The 19,628-nt window shown below is 37.0% G+C and overlaps 1 protein-coding gene across 1 annotated transcript; it reads left to right on the top strand.

The window, feature by feature from the left end:
- Positions 1–317: 317 nt before the first annotated feature.
- LOC309475637 (uncharacterized protein) lies at positions 318–17,000 on the top strand. The gene is made up of 2 exons (XM_082138516.1): positions 318–399; positions 15,781–17,000. Exon 2 carries the CDS (start codon positions 15,786–15,788, stop codon positions 16,728–16,730), a length of 945 nt encoding a protein of 314 aa, XP_081994642.1. The 5' UTR covers positions 318–399; positions 15,781–15,785; the 3' UTR covers positions 16,731–17,000.
- Positions 17,001–19,628: the final 2,628 nt, after the last annotated feature.

Here is a 19,628-nt window from a genome sequence, read left to right as displayed (position 1 = left end):
GAAAAATGTCCGACTTTAAACAAATACCCATTTAAATGTTTAGGATGTTTGCGTTGTGAGAATGTACAGGGAGAATTTAGATTTAAAAACTGTGTCTCGTTAGGCAATGTTTTTTCAGTCAAATCATACAATGTCCTATTGATTCAACAGAACGCGTGAGCTCACTAGGGAATACCAATATGGCGGCGCGGTGGCTTCCCTGTTTATGACGTCATGAGCTATCCAGTCATTCTATATAGATCAGTGATCACACCTCAGTCCAGTAGATGGCGGTAATGCACAATGATTGCAAGCTGCCAATAAAATTTACAGAAGAAGAAGAAGAAGAAGAAGAAGAAGAAGAACTACAGCAGCCGTCACATCAGCATTCTATCCAAGCTATATCATACTTCTTTTCAGGTAACTGAAACAAAATGCACATTACACACTTTGAGTATGAACACTGGTATACGTAATACTAATGGGCTGTATGTGTTGAAGGCAGTTCTTTTTACTTTATTAATAGTTTGTCATGAGTTCAGTGCGGCTGAGTAACGTTACTTGCATGCGTCCTCGCGGTTAGCGGTATTTGTAATAGATGGTCAAAATAGCGATGCAATTCGAATCAATAAAAGTTGATGTTGTTTCAGAGTTACGAATTATCTTCAACTTACATATTCGGTCATTTAACACCCCTGTGATGTCTGTTAACTGTGACGCTATACAACATAGTTCAAAACAAATCAATAATTAGTAATTTCTGAAAATTGACTCTCAGTCTTTATCCACCCTTTTCTCATGTTTTCTCAATAGAATTAATAAAAGTATAGAATATAATAGCATATGTCTAATAGGGGCTCTTTGTAACGCAGTGTGACAACCTGCCCCACTTGCACAACTGGGATTTAAATCCGGCTAGTGTCTTCTGCTGGTTAGTGAAGCATTAAAGAAATATATCAACTGTTAAATAACATATTGGAGATTAAAATAATATCAGATTTGTCTAATTTTAAATAAACACAAAAAAATGGAAATGAAAAATTAACTTAATAAATTTACTTTTGCTATCGTTTAATAAATATCTATGTATATCTTCCAATTTTTTTTTTTTATCATTTTGGCGCAATTTTTTCTCTATATGTGACCCTGGAACACAAAACCAGTCTTATGGGTAATTTTTTTTCAATTGAGATGTATAGTATACATTATCTGAAAGCTGAATACATAATCTTTCCATTGATGTATGGTTTGTTAGGATAGGACAATATTTGGCCGAGATACAACTATTTGAAAATCTGGAATCTGAGGGTGGAGAAAAATCGAAATATTGAGAAAATCGCCTTTAAAGTTGTTCATTTCTATTGGCGATAGTGCTGCATCCATTCACAAAAATAAATGTTTTATATATTTAAGGTGGGAAATTTACAAAATATCTTCATGGAACATGATCTTTACTTAATATCCTAATGATTTTTGGCATAAAAGAAAAATTAATAATTTTGACCCATACAATGTTTTGTTGGCTATTGACACAAATATACCCGTGCAACATAAGACTGGTTTTGTGATCCAGGGTCACATATAGTGTTGATATGGCAACTAGTAAATACACCAAGTTTCGCCATGCTAGCATGTGTGGAAGTATTTAAAACAAGTGTGTTACAACTAGCCCCTTGTTACGTTGTGCCCCGCACTCCCCTACAGCCGCGGATCAGTTGCGCACTGCAAACGCAGCATATAAAGCACTATAGCGCGTGCTGCTCCTGCACCGCATACGCACCGCAACACGTACCGCATACGCACTGCACATGGAGTATGTGTGAAACGGGCGTTAAGGCCTATTTATACTTCTGCGTCGAACTCACGCCGGAGCCTCTACGCTGTAGGCTACGCGTTGGTTTTCATTTATACTTCTGCGTCGTTGTCCGCATTGACGCGCAATTACACTTGCAGAGGGAGCATGTGAAACCCGAGGGAGTAGTCCTAGCAGACCAATCACAGCGTTTGCTTCCGCGTATAGTTGACGCGTTGTCACATTTTTGGAGAGGTGCACGTCAGGGTACGCCGAAGGGTACGCGCGCTACACACAGCCTACGACGTAGCTACACCGTGAGTTCGACGCAGAAGTATAAATAGGCCTTTAGAGTGATGCGTCTGTTAAAACAAGCATGCTTGACAATTTGTGAATGGATCACCTTGCAATTAAATTTTGATGAGGGATGTAGTTTTAAAAACATTTTCTTAGAAGAGTCCTCATACCCGTGTGTCAGTGATGTCGCAAGTGTTAGTCTATGTGGTGATGTCATTATGAATTTAGGCAAGGCAAATTAATTAGTTCCTAATATTAATTTAATAACAATACTAGCTTTATAATAAAAATAATGATAATTGAATACATTAATGGGAAAACGAGCCAATTATCGCATTGATATCGTCAAAGGCATCTGCCATCAGTGATATCTCTGACTATCGTTTATCAGCACAACCCAATGATGAATGCATTCATAAATTATGACAGAATTTTTATTTGTGGGTGAACTAACTAGGGGTGGGAATCTCTAGGCACCTCACGATTCGATTCGATTACGATTCAGAGGGTAACGATTAGGGTTGCAAAGGGGCGACATTTTTTTGGTAAATTTCCGGAAAGATTCCGGTAAATTTCCATGGGAATTTAAGCTGGGGAATTTTGGAAATTTTTCATTACCACGGCAACCGCTTGCGCGTCCACTCTGAAAGTAACTGTACACATAAGAGACGGATAGATACATTATTTAAGGTTATTTCTATTCGTTAGAATATTGATATATGAACTTGTTGTCAAGTAAGCCCCGTTGCGAGCATGTGCGTCTCTCTAGTCTAAACTTTCAGTGTGCTGCACTGCTCTAGTTGACTTCTGCGCCTTCTCCCCCCCGAAAATATCACGTTAATTTTGAAAACGTAATTCCTTTTGTGGATCCTCTTGGTCTTTCTTCATGTTTCTTTGACAAATATCAGTGTCTCAGTCTCACGCATGCTGCAAGTGAGTTAACCACGCCTACTTATTTACATGTCGCGGTATACACGGAATAAAAAAATCTGTTACGGTTTTCTGTTACGGAAAATGTTTGACATTTTCTTCCGCGGTAACGATATATACCGTCATACCGCCCAGCCCTACTTATGTGGTAAATAAAGTTATGCTAGCTTATTTAGCATCTAACTTATCAGCTTGCTATCTACTAGATGAATACATTTGTATGTGATATTTGCAATTTAAACATTTAATAAATATATTTCCCCATAATATCATCAACTTACTTCACTTTGTTTAGTCCACAGGCTCAAATGTGTGCACAGTGCCAGTAAGGGGTGTGGTCTCAATAGCCATGCAGTAAGCAGTGTGCTATGTGCATGTGATTTGAGGAATGGCATGGATATTCAAGTGTATTTGAATGGCATCTGTTTGTTTTAGTCAAGATTATGCTAAAATATACTTTCCTCAACTATATTTAAGTTCCCTATGAAGAGACAACCTTCAACTTTGAAAATTCCCAGTTTATTCCCGTTTATTCCCATAAATTCCCTTAAATTCCCATTAATTCCCATGGAAAGTTTCCATCTTTGAAAATTCCCAGAATTTTGCAACCCTAGTAACGATTATCAATGTATCTTTTTTTGTGTGTGTGACTGTGACTACTTGGTACTTTTAAAGCAGAGTATTTATGATGACCCATAACGAATTTACTTCCAATACTTCCTATATTCATTTTATTAATAAAACAAATGGAAGTGATTTGGCAAGTCAACTGTAAGGTTACATTTTCCAGCATATGCCCCAACATTGCAAAGAACCAACAGGAAAATAAATGTGTGCCTGTACTAGCAGCATACAGTAAATTAATACAAACTTCAGCATATTCTGAATCTCTAGCATTTAATAATAGACTTCTAACCAACATCCTCTTGTTATTTCCAATGAGCAAAATAATCCTTCAGACGAAAAAACATTTTGCTGTAGCAAAATCACAAACAGAAAATCGTTTTTTGACATTTGTGAATCAATTCAGAATCGTCCATGTCCTCATCGTGATGCATCTAAGAATCGATTTTTCCCCCACCCCTTAACAGCAGGCTCAAAGTACAGTAAAACTGCCTTATTGGAAACTTTAATTTTTTTGCAAGTAAAGGAGTTGGTCAACATGCTCTGGCAGAAGGCAACCACGTCAATTTTAAGTTTGCAACAGGGCAAGTTCAGTAGCATCTGTTTTTCTTTGTAATATTTGTTTGTGTTGTTAGTGCTCCTGTGAAAGAATGCCACTATAATGCGCTTTACTCAACCTAGCAACCAAGAGATGGCCGGAAGTTTCAGCGCAGCTTGCGATGTGTTTATTTAAAATGAGACAAATCTGAAATTATTTTAATATCCAATATGTTATTTAACAGTTGATCTGATTCTTTAATGCTTCGCTAACCAGCAGAAGACACTAGCCGAGTTTAAATCCCAGTTGTGCAGCTGGGGCATGTTGTCACACTACGTTACAATGAGCCCCTATTAGAACTATTTGATTCTGTCCTATACATTTATGAGTTCTAAACATTAGAAAATTTGAAATAAAGACTGAGAGTCAATGTTCCGAAATGATTAATTATTATTACTTTTTGAACTATGCTGTATTGCTGAGTTTTCCGGTGTGTTTGTTGTCAAACTCAAAAAAAAAATTATTTTTAATTATTAAAAAATTACATTTATTTTATATGAAAAAATGAATAATTGTATTTTATTGAGAAAATATTTTATTTTGTCTTTATATATATTTTTTATTAGATCAGATAACATTTTAAGCTGTCATATGGTTACAATTTGCTCCTCACATTTTACAACGGACCCCACACCTATGGGGCATGTTGTCACATTTCACTTCCATTCTTTCAGGGTATATCAAGAAAAAAGTATTAATAAAACATAACCACATAATTGTACTAGACATGTGGGAAATTAATGTGGGAAAAAATAAATACTCTAAACCCTCAGTAGAGCGTTACGTTGTCCACCGCTCTCGCTGGATTTTATTTCTGTTTCTAAATCATGAGTCTTTCTCCCGGGTGTCTGTTAGATCACACTGGAGTAGAGAGCACTGAATTGCTCTTCACGCACACAGTAACTGAATTTTAAAACTGTTAAAAGAAAAGGCTTAATAAACTGTTGCATAGATTTGATACACTAAGCATCAATATCTCTCTTCCCCTTGTTTTCTGAACTTTTCAATGCGAAAGTGCTGCGCGATGTGACTAGGGCTGTGACGGTATGGGATTTTTTCTTACCGCGGTGAAGAAGCAACAAATCTCGCGGTTTGGCGGTTAACCGACATGATAAAACGGACACGCCACGCAGCCAGTGTGTCGCCGACCTAAGGTAGGTGTGCTCCACTTAAGTCCAGCAAACGCCACAGGATGGTTAATTTTTCTAAGATGTGGTCTTTAGTGGTATTTCCTCGCGAGACGGATAGTTTTGTGCGACAAATACGGCATATTGCCTTGTCCAAATTCACCGGCTTCCCCTTAATTGTCACCTGCCTCAAAGGCGACACAGTATTCGGCTTAGACACTAGATTCGTGGCTATTTTTTTTTATCATTCGGCTAGCGCCGTCAACTGTTATTGCCTATACCACATAAGAGAGATCGCTACTTGCAATTAAAATCTAACTCCAACGGTTTACGTTATGCTTGTTTGTATTTAATTGAACATTATCTGTAAACATCACAAAACCTAGCAGTTAATTAATAATAATCAGAGTCAGACACACACAAAAAAATAAATCCCCCATATGTTTAACGGACTGTCCCTCCCTTGCGCAGGAAGCGTTTTTTTTTCTCCAGAAGCCCTTGAACATGGGACTTGCAGAATACAGTAAATTATAAGCAAATATTAATTTGTTTATAGTTCATATCACACACCATATGCACTCCTGTAACTTTCAGCAAAAAAAAAAAAAAAGTGCGGTGATGACCTCACACCGCGGTAGGCATCTCATTAACGCGATATTGCGGTGATGCGGTTATCGTCACACCCCTAGATGTGACTCAATGTTGCTTCGAGCGCATTACACACAGGATGCGCATTGGCGCTTTGCCGCTCTGTATTCAAGCAGAGCCCGTCTACGGAGAGCCTGCCCACTCCCTATTAAGTCCTATTGTACCGAATTTTGGTTGTAGTTCCACCAGAGTTCCACTGGGGGCGATCGCCCATGAGTACAAAATGAATGGGAGTCTATGGAGCTAGACGGCTAAATTTGTCGCTTTCACCCGATTGCCGTTGAGAAATCTCAGATTTGATTGTAGGTTTTGCAGGTTCAACATGGGTTATAGGTCGAAAGTTGAATGAACGAGTACTTATGACCTTTCGATTTCTTACAGGTTGAGTTGTTGTTGCCCATAACGCTAGCATTCTGCTAATGAACGCTGATTGGTCAGTGAAGGACTGATTACGACCAGAGATACCACTTGATGGCATCGTGGCATCCGAAGCAGGACCAGAAACAAACAAAACAAAAACTCTTCTAGCACGTGTATTTACCTGTGTCAGCTGTGTTGTCAATGCCTCTCGAGAAAAGAAAGTGCAGAGCGCGAAAGTACCAAAGTGACTGAAGGATTGCCGTAAAGCAGTATCTCTGGTCGTACGATGTGTATGACGTCATTGACACTTTAAAAGACTTTTTAAAGCAAATAAGTGACTCTAAAAAATCTAACACCCAGCAATGTGTAATTTCTTTGCATCTCCTTTCGAATACAACATTCAAATACTAGACAAAAAATTGTATCCTGAGAAAAGTGGATTTTGAGGGCCCGGGGTATAGCTGCATAGACCTCCATTCACCTGAGACCCGCAGTGACGGATTAATTGACAGCTGCTGTCAGACTCTAAAATGGAGAGTGACGCAAGTAGCTTTGCAACAGAGCTGTCATTTGAAGTCGAAGACTTTTCTCCCCCACCTTCACCTGAAGTGGAGGAGGGTGAATTGTTTGTGGACACAGGGACAGAGCCATATCAATTCGAGCCGCTGGCTCAAACTGCGCACTGGTCTTAACTCCCGCATCGCGATCAGCATCCGACGTTAAGTACATGCATCTGATGAGTTTTATCGAGTTGATGTCAATAGCGCTCACTCTCTGTAGGCATATTCATATTTTGCCGCTATGTGAAAAAATCCAGCAAAATGCACCGGCGCGTTTTGTCAACCCCAGAGGATTAACTTTAACCTAACCGTAAATTGTGATTTTTATATATATATATATATATATATATATATATATATATATATATATATATATATATATGATCACTCACATCAAGACGCTGCTGCGGTGGTGGAGTCCATGCAGGAGGAGCAGCGTTTGGTACTGCGTCGCTTTTCAGCGTGAGCTGTGTGGAGAAGCCCATTTCCACCTCTATTGCGTTACCATCCTGACCACTGTACTAAATGCTGAGAAATCTACGCTAACTTGAAGCTATCCTAACTGATGCAATACTATGCTACTAACTAACTATGCTTCTAACAATACTACACTAACAACTATGCTAATTTACTACCTAGGCTACACAAAATAATCTAAATAACTATATAAATGCTATGCTAAATAGTAGGGGTGTAAATCGGACAGTTCATCACGATACGATACGATATCGATTCTCTCAGCCAGCGATACGATATTTACCGATACTTCAAAAAATTCTACGATTCGATTCGATTCGATTCAGGGCTATATCGATCGATTAATCGATATTTAGATATTATGTTCACACAACCAGTTACGTTTTTATTAACTCACAAATACAACCAAAATATATAAGATGAATGTTTAATTAAACTCTTTTGAAAATTGCACACCCTCTCCCAATTGGGACATTTACAACAGAAGAGGTCATTTGCAAGTACTCCGTTCTTGTTCATTTTCATAAATCATGTTTTTTATTATTATTATTGTGCATTCCAAGTAATATCAATCAAACTGCAGCTGGGTTGTTTTGATTAATAATAATAATAACTTAAAAAATACAGGTAAATTACAAAATCAAAGTTAATTGAAAGTATGCTTTAATATGTTAATGTTTTTTTTTTTTTTTTTTTTGCTGAGCAGATTCACATTTCTCTGAGTCAAACAAAATCAAGTAATTGCTATGATAAATAATACAACACTCGGTTAATCTTCGTAACGTTAATCTCCTCAGCTGATATAGACGCCTGACAAACTTTGTTGTTGTGATAACGTACACGCAGTACAGAGAGCTTTTCTCTCACCACTAAACGAACTGCTTTAGTAAGGTTCTGTGAAAATGTTTCTGGTTTTATTTTCCTTTTACGCCCTGAAGAAGATATCACGAGTTCATTGAAATTATCCACCCTCGATCACTTAGTCAGCTTTGACGAAACTCCTCTTAGCCAGCGCGTCTTTTCAAAGTGACATCTGACCTGAATACTGTGCGTTGAGTAGCTAAAACTGACTTTTTGCGAGTGCTTGTCTCTGCTCTGTAAAACATGAACTCGCGATGCCTTGACAGCGGACAACCGGCTTTTGTGAAAAAACTTAGGGTTTAGTCAGTCTTGTCAGGCGATTTCAGATGAGGAGATTAACGTTATAAAGACACACCAGCAGGCGGTTGGTGAGTAAACGAAAATGTGCGCTTTGGCGGAAGGATATTACGTGAGAATGTGGAGTGTCAAAATAAAGGTTTATATCGATATTTTAAGAGTGGAATCGATGCATCGATATAACGTCTAACGATACGATGCATCGATCCATATCGATGTATCGTTACACCCCTACTAAATAGATGCTAAAATACTCTATCCTGCAATTCCAACTCCTGACTCGCTACAGTGGTTTTTGACGAAACAAGATGGTTTTTATACTGCCAAGGGCGTGGTAGCTCGTACCAAGGGCGTGGTGAGCTGGAACCTGCTTACCTCACGTGCCACCGCTTACATCACGTACCACGCAAACATCCAATAGGAAAATTCAACCTGAAGAGGGCAGCACATTTTTACACCATATATTGTAGAATTAAAACACTTAATACCCAAATGTCAAAAAAGTTACTTGAATCAATGAACAGCACTAATAAAGCCCCATTCTTACAGATCATTAACTAAAAAAAGTTGGTTTAGGGTTTAGTTACCCTTTAACATTTTACGTTTCATTTGTTCCAAACAAATTTTTTTCCCACTATAACAACATTTGCTGCTGAATTATCCACAAACCTCATTTATAATAGCATTTGAATTAAACGAGAGAGTGCGTCCAGGGCTGCGTCCAGAGTGCGTCCAATTGGTCGAATTTTGCAACCATTTTTCCTGCTGGTGCGACTAAATATTTATTTAGGTCGCACTGGCGCGACCACAATGTTGCCGAGCAGCGAATTCAAACAAAATGAAAGCGGAACGAAAATGCGCTACTCATTTATGCTTCACGGACCGTTTATTAGTTAGGACCAATAACAGTGCAGCGCCCCAAACTTGCCAGTCGCGGGCCGATCTCGATCACGCGACACTGTTACTAGGAGATCCAGTGAAGAAATCCATTGAATTCGCCTCAGAATTAATAACATCATCGCTGTGAGATCCAGTGAGAAACATTCCGATTCGACGCAGCGTTTCGTTATAAACCATAGATATCAGATCAAACAGCACTGATGTGGAAACCAGGAGAAACACTTATAGAAGACTATCAGTCCACAAATCAGCAACATTCACCATGGATTTAGGCTAATGAAATAACTCTAACCATAACTATGGTATTGTGACAGAAAAACGCTTACAGTACAAGTACACATCTTTTTCCAGCACTTCAAAACTATAATATCATATATAAATGTTATTTTTAATGTGATGACCAACACATTTTTGTTCATCCTTCAAAGATTGCCCTAAAACAAAAAAATTTAAGATGTAGGAAAACTTTTATTTAAACACTTATTTAAAAAAACAAAAAAACATTTGTAAACAGTAGGATGCTTATTGGCTATTTTCACTCCCTAATATCAATTTTTTCACTCGTTTTGCTTTTTAATTAATATTAAGACATTATGAATGATAATTAAAGTTAAATTCATCTACATCTTCATCTAATTTCATCTACACCTACATTAAGCTTAGTGCTTTATTGTCAGCCCCAGTGCTACCAGATATTTTCTGTAGAACTCAGTGGCTCCGGTGCCGCTACGTTCAGAGGTCAGTCTGAGCCTGTGAACTTAAAATAAAACTGTAACATCACTGTAATATCTGTACGTTAAGTCTATTTATTATTAAATAATTTGTGATAATTAAATAATTAAAAAAATAATTACAGATATTTGGGGGAAAATTTGAATAATTGCATTGCAAGCTGATTTAAGGTGTGCCCCTAAATTTTCTGCTTGCGCTCCTAAAATTTTCAGTCAGGGGCTACAGCGCTCCTAGTAAAAAAAGTTAGTCTGGACTGGAGCCCTGGCGTCCACGGTGATAGAAGAGATGTGCACTGTGTTATAATGCATTTTCATCTCATTTGAACAAAACCGTGATAATATTTATAATCGTGATAATTTTGGTCACTATAATCGCGATATGAAATTTTCATCACAGAAACATTACATCCCTAGTGTTAATCAATCCAGGGTGTTTTCCAGCCTATGGCGTATGACGAGTGGATAGTGCCTTTTCTAAGACTACACTGAAGAAGGCGAAGGAGCAGTCTACCCTTCCGTCGCCATCAGTCCGTGTCTATTTTTGAATGGGATTGATAGAGACGTCAAACGACAGACCGGCGGCGACGCCATGGCAACGTCACAGTAGTAACGTATACCTTATGGAGACGTGGCGACGGCGTACGTGAGAAATGTATAAAAATCATAACGTCTGAAACCGGCACGTCGCCTAATAAGACGCCTGATACACACGTCGTCCCTCAGTGCGTCGCCTAATAAGACGCCTGATACACACGTCGTCCCTCAGTACGTCGCCTAATAAGACGCCTGAGACACACGTCATCCCTCAGTACGTCGCCTAATAAGACGCCTGATACACACGTCGTCCCAATATTATAACGTTATTTTTCCCATGTTGATAATGAAAAGTGAATAGCATGAGTAAGATTGGATTTGCAATAGGCTATATCGGGAGACATGATTTTGACGACTTAAGTTTTGTTTTGCAGGAAGCCTTTCTTTAAAGTGAATTTTGTTTAATTGTATCTTAACTTTAAGCAATTTGTCATCAACCAATTGCATTGATTTAATAAAAAAGAAGCGAATATTCCATAAACAGGCTCTAACTTGTTGGTCTTTCTACAGCAGTGTTTCAATAAATGGTCTATCTTTTCTAGACAGAAAAGTTAACAATAAAAAATCTTTTATGTGCAAAATCTATCCCTGCCTCCAGATACAAATGGTTCCCCTTGTATGAAAATATTAATTGGAATAGAGCATGGAGTAACCCACATACATTTTTAATTACAAACAAAGTAAAATAAATATAATTTAAAATTCTTCACCATTATTACCCCTGTAACAAGATTATCTCTAAATTTATCCCGTAGACGAAAAATGCAGCTTTTGCTTTATGGAAACGGAAACGTTAGACCATTTATTCTATAGTTGTTCACATAGCTCTTCTCTGTGGAATGATATACAATGTTTCATTAATGGACAACTTGGCTCAAACATACATTTATCTAATTTTGATATCTTCTTTTACTTTTCTGACTCAAACTTCTCTGTACAGTATATAGTCAACTTAATAATTGTGCTTGGAAAATTCTTTATTCATAAATCGAAGTTTATGAAAAACCTACAGTGATGCATTGCTGCCACATACATATTTTTTTCCACTCAATTATGTCGTAATAGCGAGATCTTATGTCGTTTTAACTACATCTTTTTTCTCGTAATAACGAGATCTTATGTCGTTAAAACGACATATTTTCTTGGCCTTATAAGGACATGTGTAGTCATGTACAACATATGCCTTTATCCACATAAAAATGATAACCAATCATGTCTTTATCATACGTTCAAAAAGCTGAAGAAATAGCAGCCCCCAACGGACATTCATGTTTAAAGATCAAATTCTGTTCACACCTTATTAATAGCAGATGAGCCCAGAATACGAACATTGTGTTTAATTGCACATTAGGCTAAGCGTTTTCCTCCCATAGAAAACCCTTATAATAAAGAAAAAGCTTAATGTGGCTTAATAGGCTACTTCTGTGAATAATGATCAAATGCTGTACACACCTTATTAATAAACCATACTATCCTACAGAAAAGCAGATGAGCCCAGAATATGAACGCAATGCATTTAATTATACGTTAAGCGTTTTCCGATAGAAACCCTTTAAAGAAAATAAAGGTGGCTCTTAACGTGTCTTTCTATGGGAGGATGGCATTGTGGTGCACAGCAAATCCTTTAAATGGTATTCAATGCAAAACAAAAATGAAAAATAAAAGTAGCCAATAAAATAAACAAATTATTGTGGCATTAATTAGCCCACAAACAATATTTTATTTAAAGACTAAACGTATTTGTTTAAAGAAAAACACCAGCGTTGGGCGTTTATCTGTAGGCCTATAGGCGTTTCAGCCGCCCTTTTCAAACTGGCGCAATAAAATGCAACAGAATTAGATTTGTTAAACATGAAGAGGACCAATCAGTCTGGAATGGCCGCTCGCTCTAACGTTAACCTAGATAAATGTTCGCTATTATTAAGTGCATATCCGAGTGTTTGTGCGGAGTGTGGAGCGCGCACTGCATGACATGGACGCGCCGGTGCCATCACTCGCATTTTCCTATCAACAGTGGAAACAACTCAAAATACTCCATTTCTGGTCATACAGAAAAGAATAATACATCAGTCGCAACTACTTATTTGTGTAAACTCTCAACAACAAGAAAACGTTGTGCTTTTGTAAAATAAAAGAAAACGAACAGGGCGCGCTTTCATGAATTGGAGTGCGTCTCAAAAATGAACTGAAAAACAGTGTATATAGACAAGCCTCACAGACATGAGAAATATAACTATATAAAGTTTATTAAAAAAATGTCCACCAACGAAAAAAAAAATCCAATCGAAAGCAAATACGGTAGGCTACCATCTGATTATGTGATCAGTGATCCTGTCCGTATGAAAGGCGCATAGGCTACATTACAGCGGAGATGTATGGAGATATGTTTGCAGGCAGCCTACACTGATTTAGAAAAGACTATTCATTAATAAACAATTAAAATGCTTCATTATTTTTTTCAGACACATTTATTATATCATTGGCCTACTTTTGCCGGTGCTTTGCGGCAAGTTTTATGCATGCGCGGAATATAGGCTATAGCCATACACCCAGGATTGAATATAAACGTGTGATTAGTCCTAATTGCTGAAATGAATGACTACTAGTCTAGAAACATCCTTTAGTCTATGGCAACTCTAATCAATAGCCTACATTTAATATTTGACATTATTTAATTAGTAATTAGTATCCAGCTTTACATTAAATTAGTTGAGTTAGCATAATTAGTTAATGAACAAACAAAATAATAAAATAAAGTTTAAATTAAGATACTACCGGTAACCATATATTTCTATATAGCATTGCTTATTCCACCACACAAAGGACTGTTTATAAGGTAACACTCCGTTATACATGTGAAGATTGTATATGGCTGTATCTTGAAGATTTTTGTATTGTATCTTCTGTTATAAAGATGAAGATTGACATTTCGTTAATTAAACAAAATAAGAACACAATGTTGTAAAAAATAAACAACTTAGGCTATGTGTTCTGACTACTTTTTGTTTAATTATATCTCTAGGTAATGAAGATATAGTCTATTAACAAAAATAAATCTTAGGCTATATATAATATATTAGCCTATATATATATATAAAAAAAAAACTTATAGGCCTATATAAAATATATTTAAAAAAAGGGCCTCATTGATTAATTTAGCCTGATTGGGGGCTGCTACTATTTGCTTAAGCTTTTTGAACGTAGAAGTGTGATAAAGGCGCAATAGGCTGTCAATTTTATGTGGATAAATGACTACACATGTCCTTATAAAGGCAAAAAATGTCGTTTTAACGACATAGCATCTCGTTATTACGAGAAAAATATGTAGTTTTAACGACATAAGATCTCGTTATTACGGGAAAAGATGACGTTAAAACGACATAAGATCTCGTTATTACGACATAATTGAGGGTAAAAAAATATGTATGTGGCAGCAATGTGTCCCCGTACTGCTCTTGATGTAAAGTGTAACAATTATCGTCAACCCTCTTGCGCCCTCTGTTGGCATTTGTACATAATATACGTTCAGTGTTGTTAAATAAAATAAAATAATTACTTACTTTTAATAGCCTACTTTATTTGAACCAATTATATTGCCTCATTTGTAATATGTATTTATGTCATACTAAAGGCTATTGTTCACTTCAGATCTATCTTTATGACCAAAAAATATATAAATAAAATAGTCGACACTGACAGCCCTATTTTGAACATTTGAACATGAACCTACATTGTTTTGCATTTTGTGACTAAAAGACTATTTCCCTGTCTTATATTTTTTCATTGTTGATTTCTTGAAAATAATAGGCTATTAAAATACTTTCTTGTCACCTTCTCCTGTAAACAATATCGTAAATAGTTTCATATTGTGTATTCGCCCATTATGGTCAACTGTATTAATTAAAATTATTATTACCACCTTCAAAAGTAAAAACTCAGAATGACACATTCCAGAATATTATGTTTATAGATAATGAATTTATCTGTTCAACTTTAAAGTTGTTGTTAATAATTGTGCAAAAAGTTGTGACTTTGGTGGTGTATAATTTGCATAGTCCTCATATCCAGTATAAAATGAGTGAATTATAAAAAAAAAAAAATACTATGTTCGTAAACCATTCAGAGACGACATTAATGAGATACACAACTTTGTATACAATACAAAATTTGTATCAATGATATTTTCAATGTCATCAGAACACAAGAAAAGAATGATTGATTAGAAAGATAAAGGAAAGATAAGAAAAGCTAGGGGGGGAAATAGATATAAATTTATTGTGATACGACGTTGGAGTCACACGTTGGTGTCACGCGTCTGTGATGAGACGTGCCAACACTATCTCACGACCAATTCGTACGAATTCGTACGAATGATAAAAAGATGGCTAAATCGTACGAATTCGTACGACCTCACTCGTACGAATTTGTACGATTTGTCTAAACCCACGTGATGGGTAGGTTTAGGGGCGGGGTCAGGGATAGGTCATTCGTATGAATTCATACGAATTGGGCAATTCGTAAAATATGTACGATTTTGCAAAAATCGTACGAGTGAGGTCGTATGAATTCGTACAAATTAGCCACCTCGTAGAATTTGTACGTTTTCCCGTGAGATCGGGTTGGACGTGCTGTGGTGCGACGTTGGTGTCACGCGTCTGTGGTGCGCCGTACCCCTTCTGTCACGTAAAAGTACACGACTGTCGACTTCGGCAAGTTATCTGTGGCACTATCCACTCGTCATAATGGCGTGAGACGCTGATAGTCTCCAGGATCACTGTGACCCTACAAGCCATTTGGAGATGGATGTCAGATTAAGAAAAAAGCTTAAATAGTCCATCTGAAAAAAATATAAAATATTGATTATGGCATTTATTGGCCAAATGCATCAAAATAATAACTTTCTGATATTACATCATTGTTCACCTTTGTGTCTTTCCCTTTACATTTCTCTATTTTTTTTTATTTTTTTTTACTGAAAATGAACATTTCCTTACTTTAATTTTAGACCTGATGGAAGACAATGAAGAGAGGGAAGAACTGAGTGAAGCGGAGGAGAAACATCATCATGTCAAAACTGGTGAAAAGTCTTTGAGTCGCTCACAGACTGAAAGTAATTTATTGAAAAGAAGAGCCAAAAAATCTTTCACCTGTCCTCAGTGTGGAAAGAGTTACACATTAAAAGGAAACCTTAATGAACACATGAAAATCCACACTGGAGAGAAGCCGTACACATGTGATCAGTGTGGGAAGAGTTACACATTAAAAGGAAGCTTTAGGGATCACATGAAAATCCACACTGGAGAGAAGCCACACACATGTGATCAGTGTGGGAAGAGTTTCACATTTAAAGGAAGCCTTAATGTACACATGAAAATCCACACTGGAGAGAAGCCGCACACATGTGATCAGTGTGGGAAGAGTTACACATTAAAAGGAAGCCTTAGGGATCACATGAAAATCCACACTGGAGAGAAGCCACACACATGTGATCAGTGTGGGATTAGTTTCAGAATAAAAGGATCCCTTAATGATCACATGAAAATCCACACTGGAGAGAAGCCACACACCTGTGATCAGTGTGGGAAGAGTTTCAGAAAAGCATACACTTTTAAAAGACACATGCGTTGTCACTCTAGTGAAAGACTATTTACCTGTGATCAATGCAGTAAAAAATTCTCTAGGGCAGATACGCTGAAGGACCACATGAAAGTTCACACACAGGAGAAGCCTTACACATGCTCTTTGTGTGGAAATAGTTTTAGTCAGATGTCTGCTTTAAATTTACACCAGAAAAGACACAATGGTGTGAAGAATCACATGTGCTTTGATTGTGGGAAGACTTTTATTAGAGATGCTGAACTGAAGCTGCACCAAAGAACTCACACTGGAGAAAAACCTTACAAGTGTTCACACTGTGACGAGATTCAAAACTTCACAATATCTGAAAATACATGAGAGGATCCACACTGGAGAAAAACCTTACAAGTGTTCACACTGTGACAAGAGTTTCATTTACTCAGGATCTCTGAAATCACACGAGAGGATTCACACCGGAGAGAAACCGTATCACTGCCCTCCGTGTGGGAAGAGTTTCAGTCAATCATCATCTCTACTCAATCATACAAAAAAATGTTTGAAATCATGAAATCATTTCTGAATTAATCTTCGGATCCATCACATTCAAAATGCGACACTGTGTCCTCACCAAACAATAAAACTAAGCAATCAAATCTCTATCTCTTCTATATAAATCTGCCCAAACCAGACACAACAAGTGACAGGACAATGAAACATTCAAAGTTATTACAGTGAACAGAGGTAATCTTTCCGAGATCAACATGAGTTTCTCCTAAATCAACAATATCTAAGAAGTTCTTGTATAAATGTTTACTTTGTGATAAAATACCAAATCATGCTTTATTATGATTTTTGTATTTTGATTAATTTATATTTAAACATTTTATAATAGTGAACGGAGTGGATTCTTATGCTCTATCGCCTTCCTTTTGCCTTCTTATTATATCCTTTTACTCCATGTTTAATCAGCATTTATTCATCAGTATTATCTTTTATGCAGTGATTCAATGGAATGCAATGTTTGTAGAATGTGCTTCGCCGAGCTGTAAAATTGTTACGTGAATTGCTTGTTAACTGCAGATTACTGGTTACTACAGTGCACATAAAACCACGGTGGCGAGCAGGACGAGGCCGAGGGCCGTGATAGAGCAGCGCGAGGCCGGTGGCGGGATCACTGATGAGCGTCACCTGTGAGGCGCACCGGTCTCGTATCTCTCACGGAGGAGCGGAAGCTTAAAAGGAGGAGCGACGACAGTGAAGGATGAGAGAGGCCAGGCCTGGATTTTATTTGATGTTTTGTTTTTGTCTTTACTTTCGTTTTTGTATTTGTATTTTTTTTTTATTAAAATCATTGATTGTTCGCCGGTTCCCGCCTCCTTCTTGGCATAACATCTAATCTTGTTACAACCACATTTAAGATTAGATTTGGATCTTCATTTAAGACAGCTTTATTGGGTATACATAGCACTGATACAAGTTACTAAAAATGTAATTGTAATTTAATTGTAGAAATTTGGAAGCCATAGAAAGAGTACATTTATTACAAGCTTTATATTTTGTTTACTTTTGTTAATTTAAAAAGTGTTGTCATTATTAGGCATACACAGCAGTCATATATCATTAAAATTCAGGGCCCGTATCCCTAAAGAATTTTTGTGCAAAAAGTGGCTCCTAGCGGCCAAATTCTAAGAAAATTCTCAGAGTCATGACGTTTTCTTAGAATTTCCCCTAAAAGTGACACGAAAATCCCAGTTAATATAAAAGCTATTCCCCAAGATTCCTAGCGCTTAAAAGGGCTCCTAAGGCGAGATCTGCTAAGAGCAGGGAAGAGGACTTTTAGTGGCTTAGGAGTTCCCCTAAGCAGCTGCACAAAATGGCCAACAGAGGAGGCAGGAGAGATGTCCTGCAAACACTGGATGACAGGAAATTATTGAGACGCTACAGATTGGATCAGCCAGCAATCACAGACATTGATAAAAGCTGAGCCGTGTTACCCTCGTTAAGACCACACTGAGTTGTAACGTTGCAATTTCTACTTCATTAAGGACAGCCCCTTGAGATAGGCCATCTTGTTTTCAATGGGGTCCATATGGGAGTGAAAGTACAAAATATGCCAGCTAGGATATTAATATGAGCAAATAAGACATGAATCATTATTTGAACAGGGTGTAATGAGCTAAAGTTTTCACATATTTTAGATTCTAATGTTAGGCTTTAACCCCTACAGCTTACTATTCATTTTCCAGATATTTTCTTGAATGTGAAATATTATTTACAATTACAGTCTGCATAAGATTAGAGTGTATAATTATGTTTATTGATTTGAGGGTACATCCTTTGCTCATTATCACCAAAAGTTCATTTTCATCAAACTTGTAGGATCAACCAATCACGGCTTTTGAAATGATGACTCATACCTAGCAACGGGGTCAACCACACCTCCTCACTAAGATAGGATTTTCCATCCATTCCTTGCTCAGAGAGAGTTCACTGAAAATGTTCTGGAATCACTTCTAAGCTAAAACTCCTGGCAAGGAATTTTTATGTTAAGTTAGGAGCTCTCTGAGAGGATTCTCAGAATCTTTAGGGATACGGGCCCAGGTCTAATTTATTTGTTGAAACCTGGAAGCCACAGAGATCACACATCATTATTTTAAAAATGTTGTTATTAAATACTATATGTATATAATTAAATAATAAATTTTCTCTTTATTCATTAAGTTGCATTATATCAGCATAGTGCATGGCAGTCACAGTCATTCAAGTTTTATTATAATTGGTCAAACTTGAAAGCCAACATCAATATTGTTTATTTTCTTTACACAATATACAATATCACTCAATATTACACAAAGCCGCCTATTAAATACTATTACACATTTTCTGGTGGTAATTCTGTGGAGTACTACCTGTTGTGATATTCTCTACTCTGCCTTCTCTTAAAAATAGCGTTTTATCAAGGTAAAATCAACATATAGTTCCCAACGAAAGTTTTGCATCTCCTTCATTGATATCCATTAAAAAAAAAAAAAAAGCTTTTTTTGGCTAAAGGTTGCTGGCTTGCCTTCCAAGGGCTCTGGTATGGCTGTGTTCTCGTTGCATTTACAATTTTGACCAGCAGGTGTCGCTAGTGTACAGAAGATTTATCCTCTGCTTTACAGGGAAGGTGATTTATCCTCTGTGTATTCAGAGAAGTTTCCAGTGTTGGGGAGTAACGGAATACATGTACCGGCGTTACGTATTCAGAATACAAATTATGAGTAATTGTATTCCGTT

Source organism: Leuciscus leuciscus (genome assembly GCF_965113295.1).
Source record: "Leuciscus leuciscus genome assembly, chromosome: 15".
Taxonomy (NCBI): Eukaryota; Metazoa; Chordata; class Actinopteri; order Cypriniformes; family Leuciscidae; genus Leuciscus; species Leuciscus leuciscus.
This window is presented reverse-complemented; position numbering and strand designations above follow the sequence as displayed.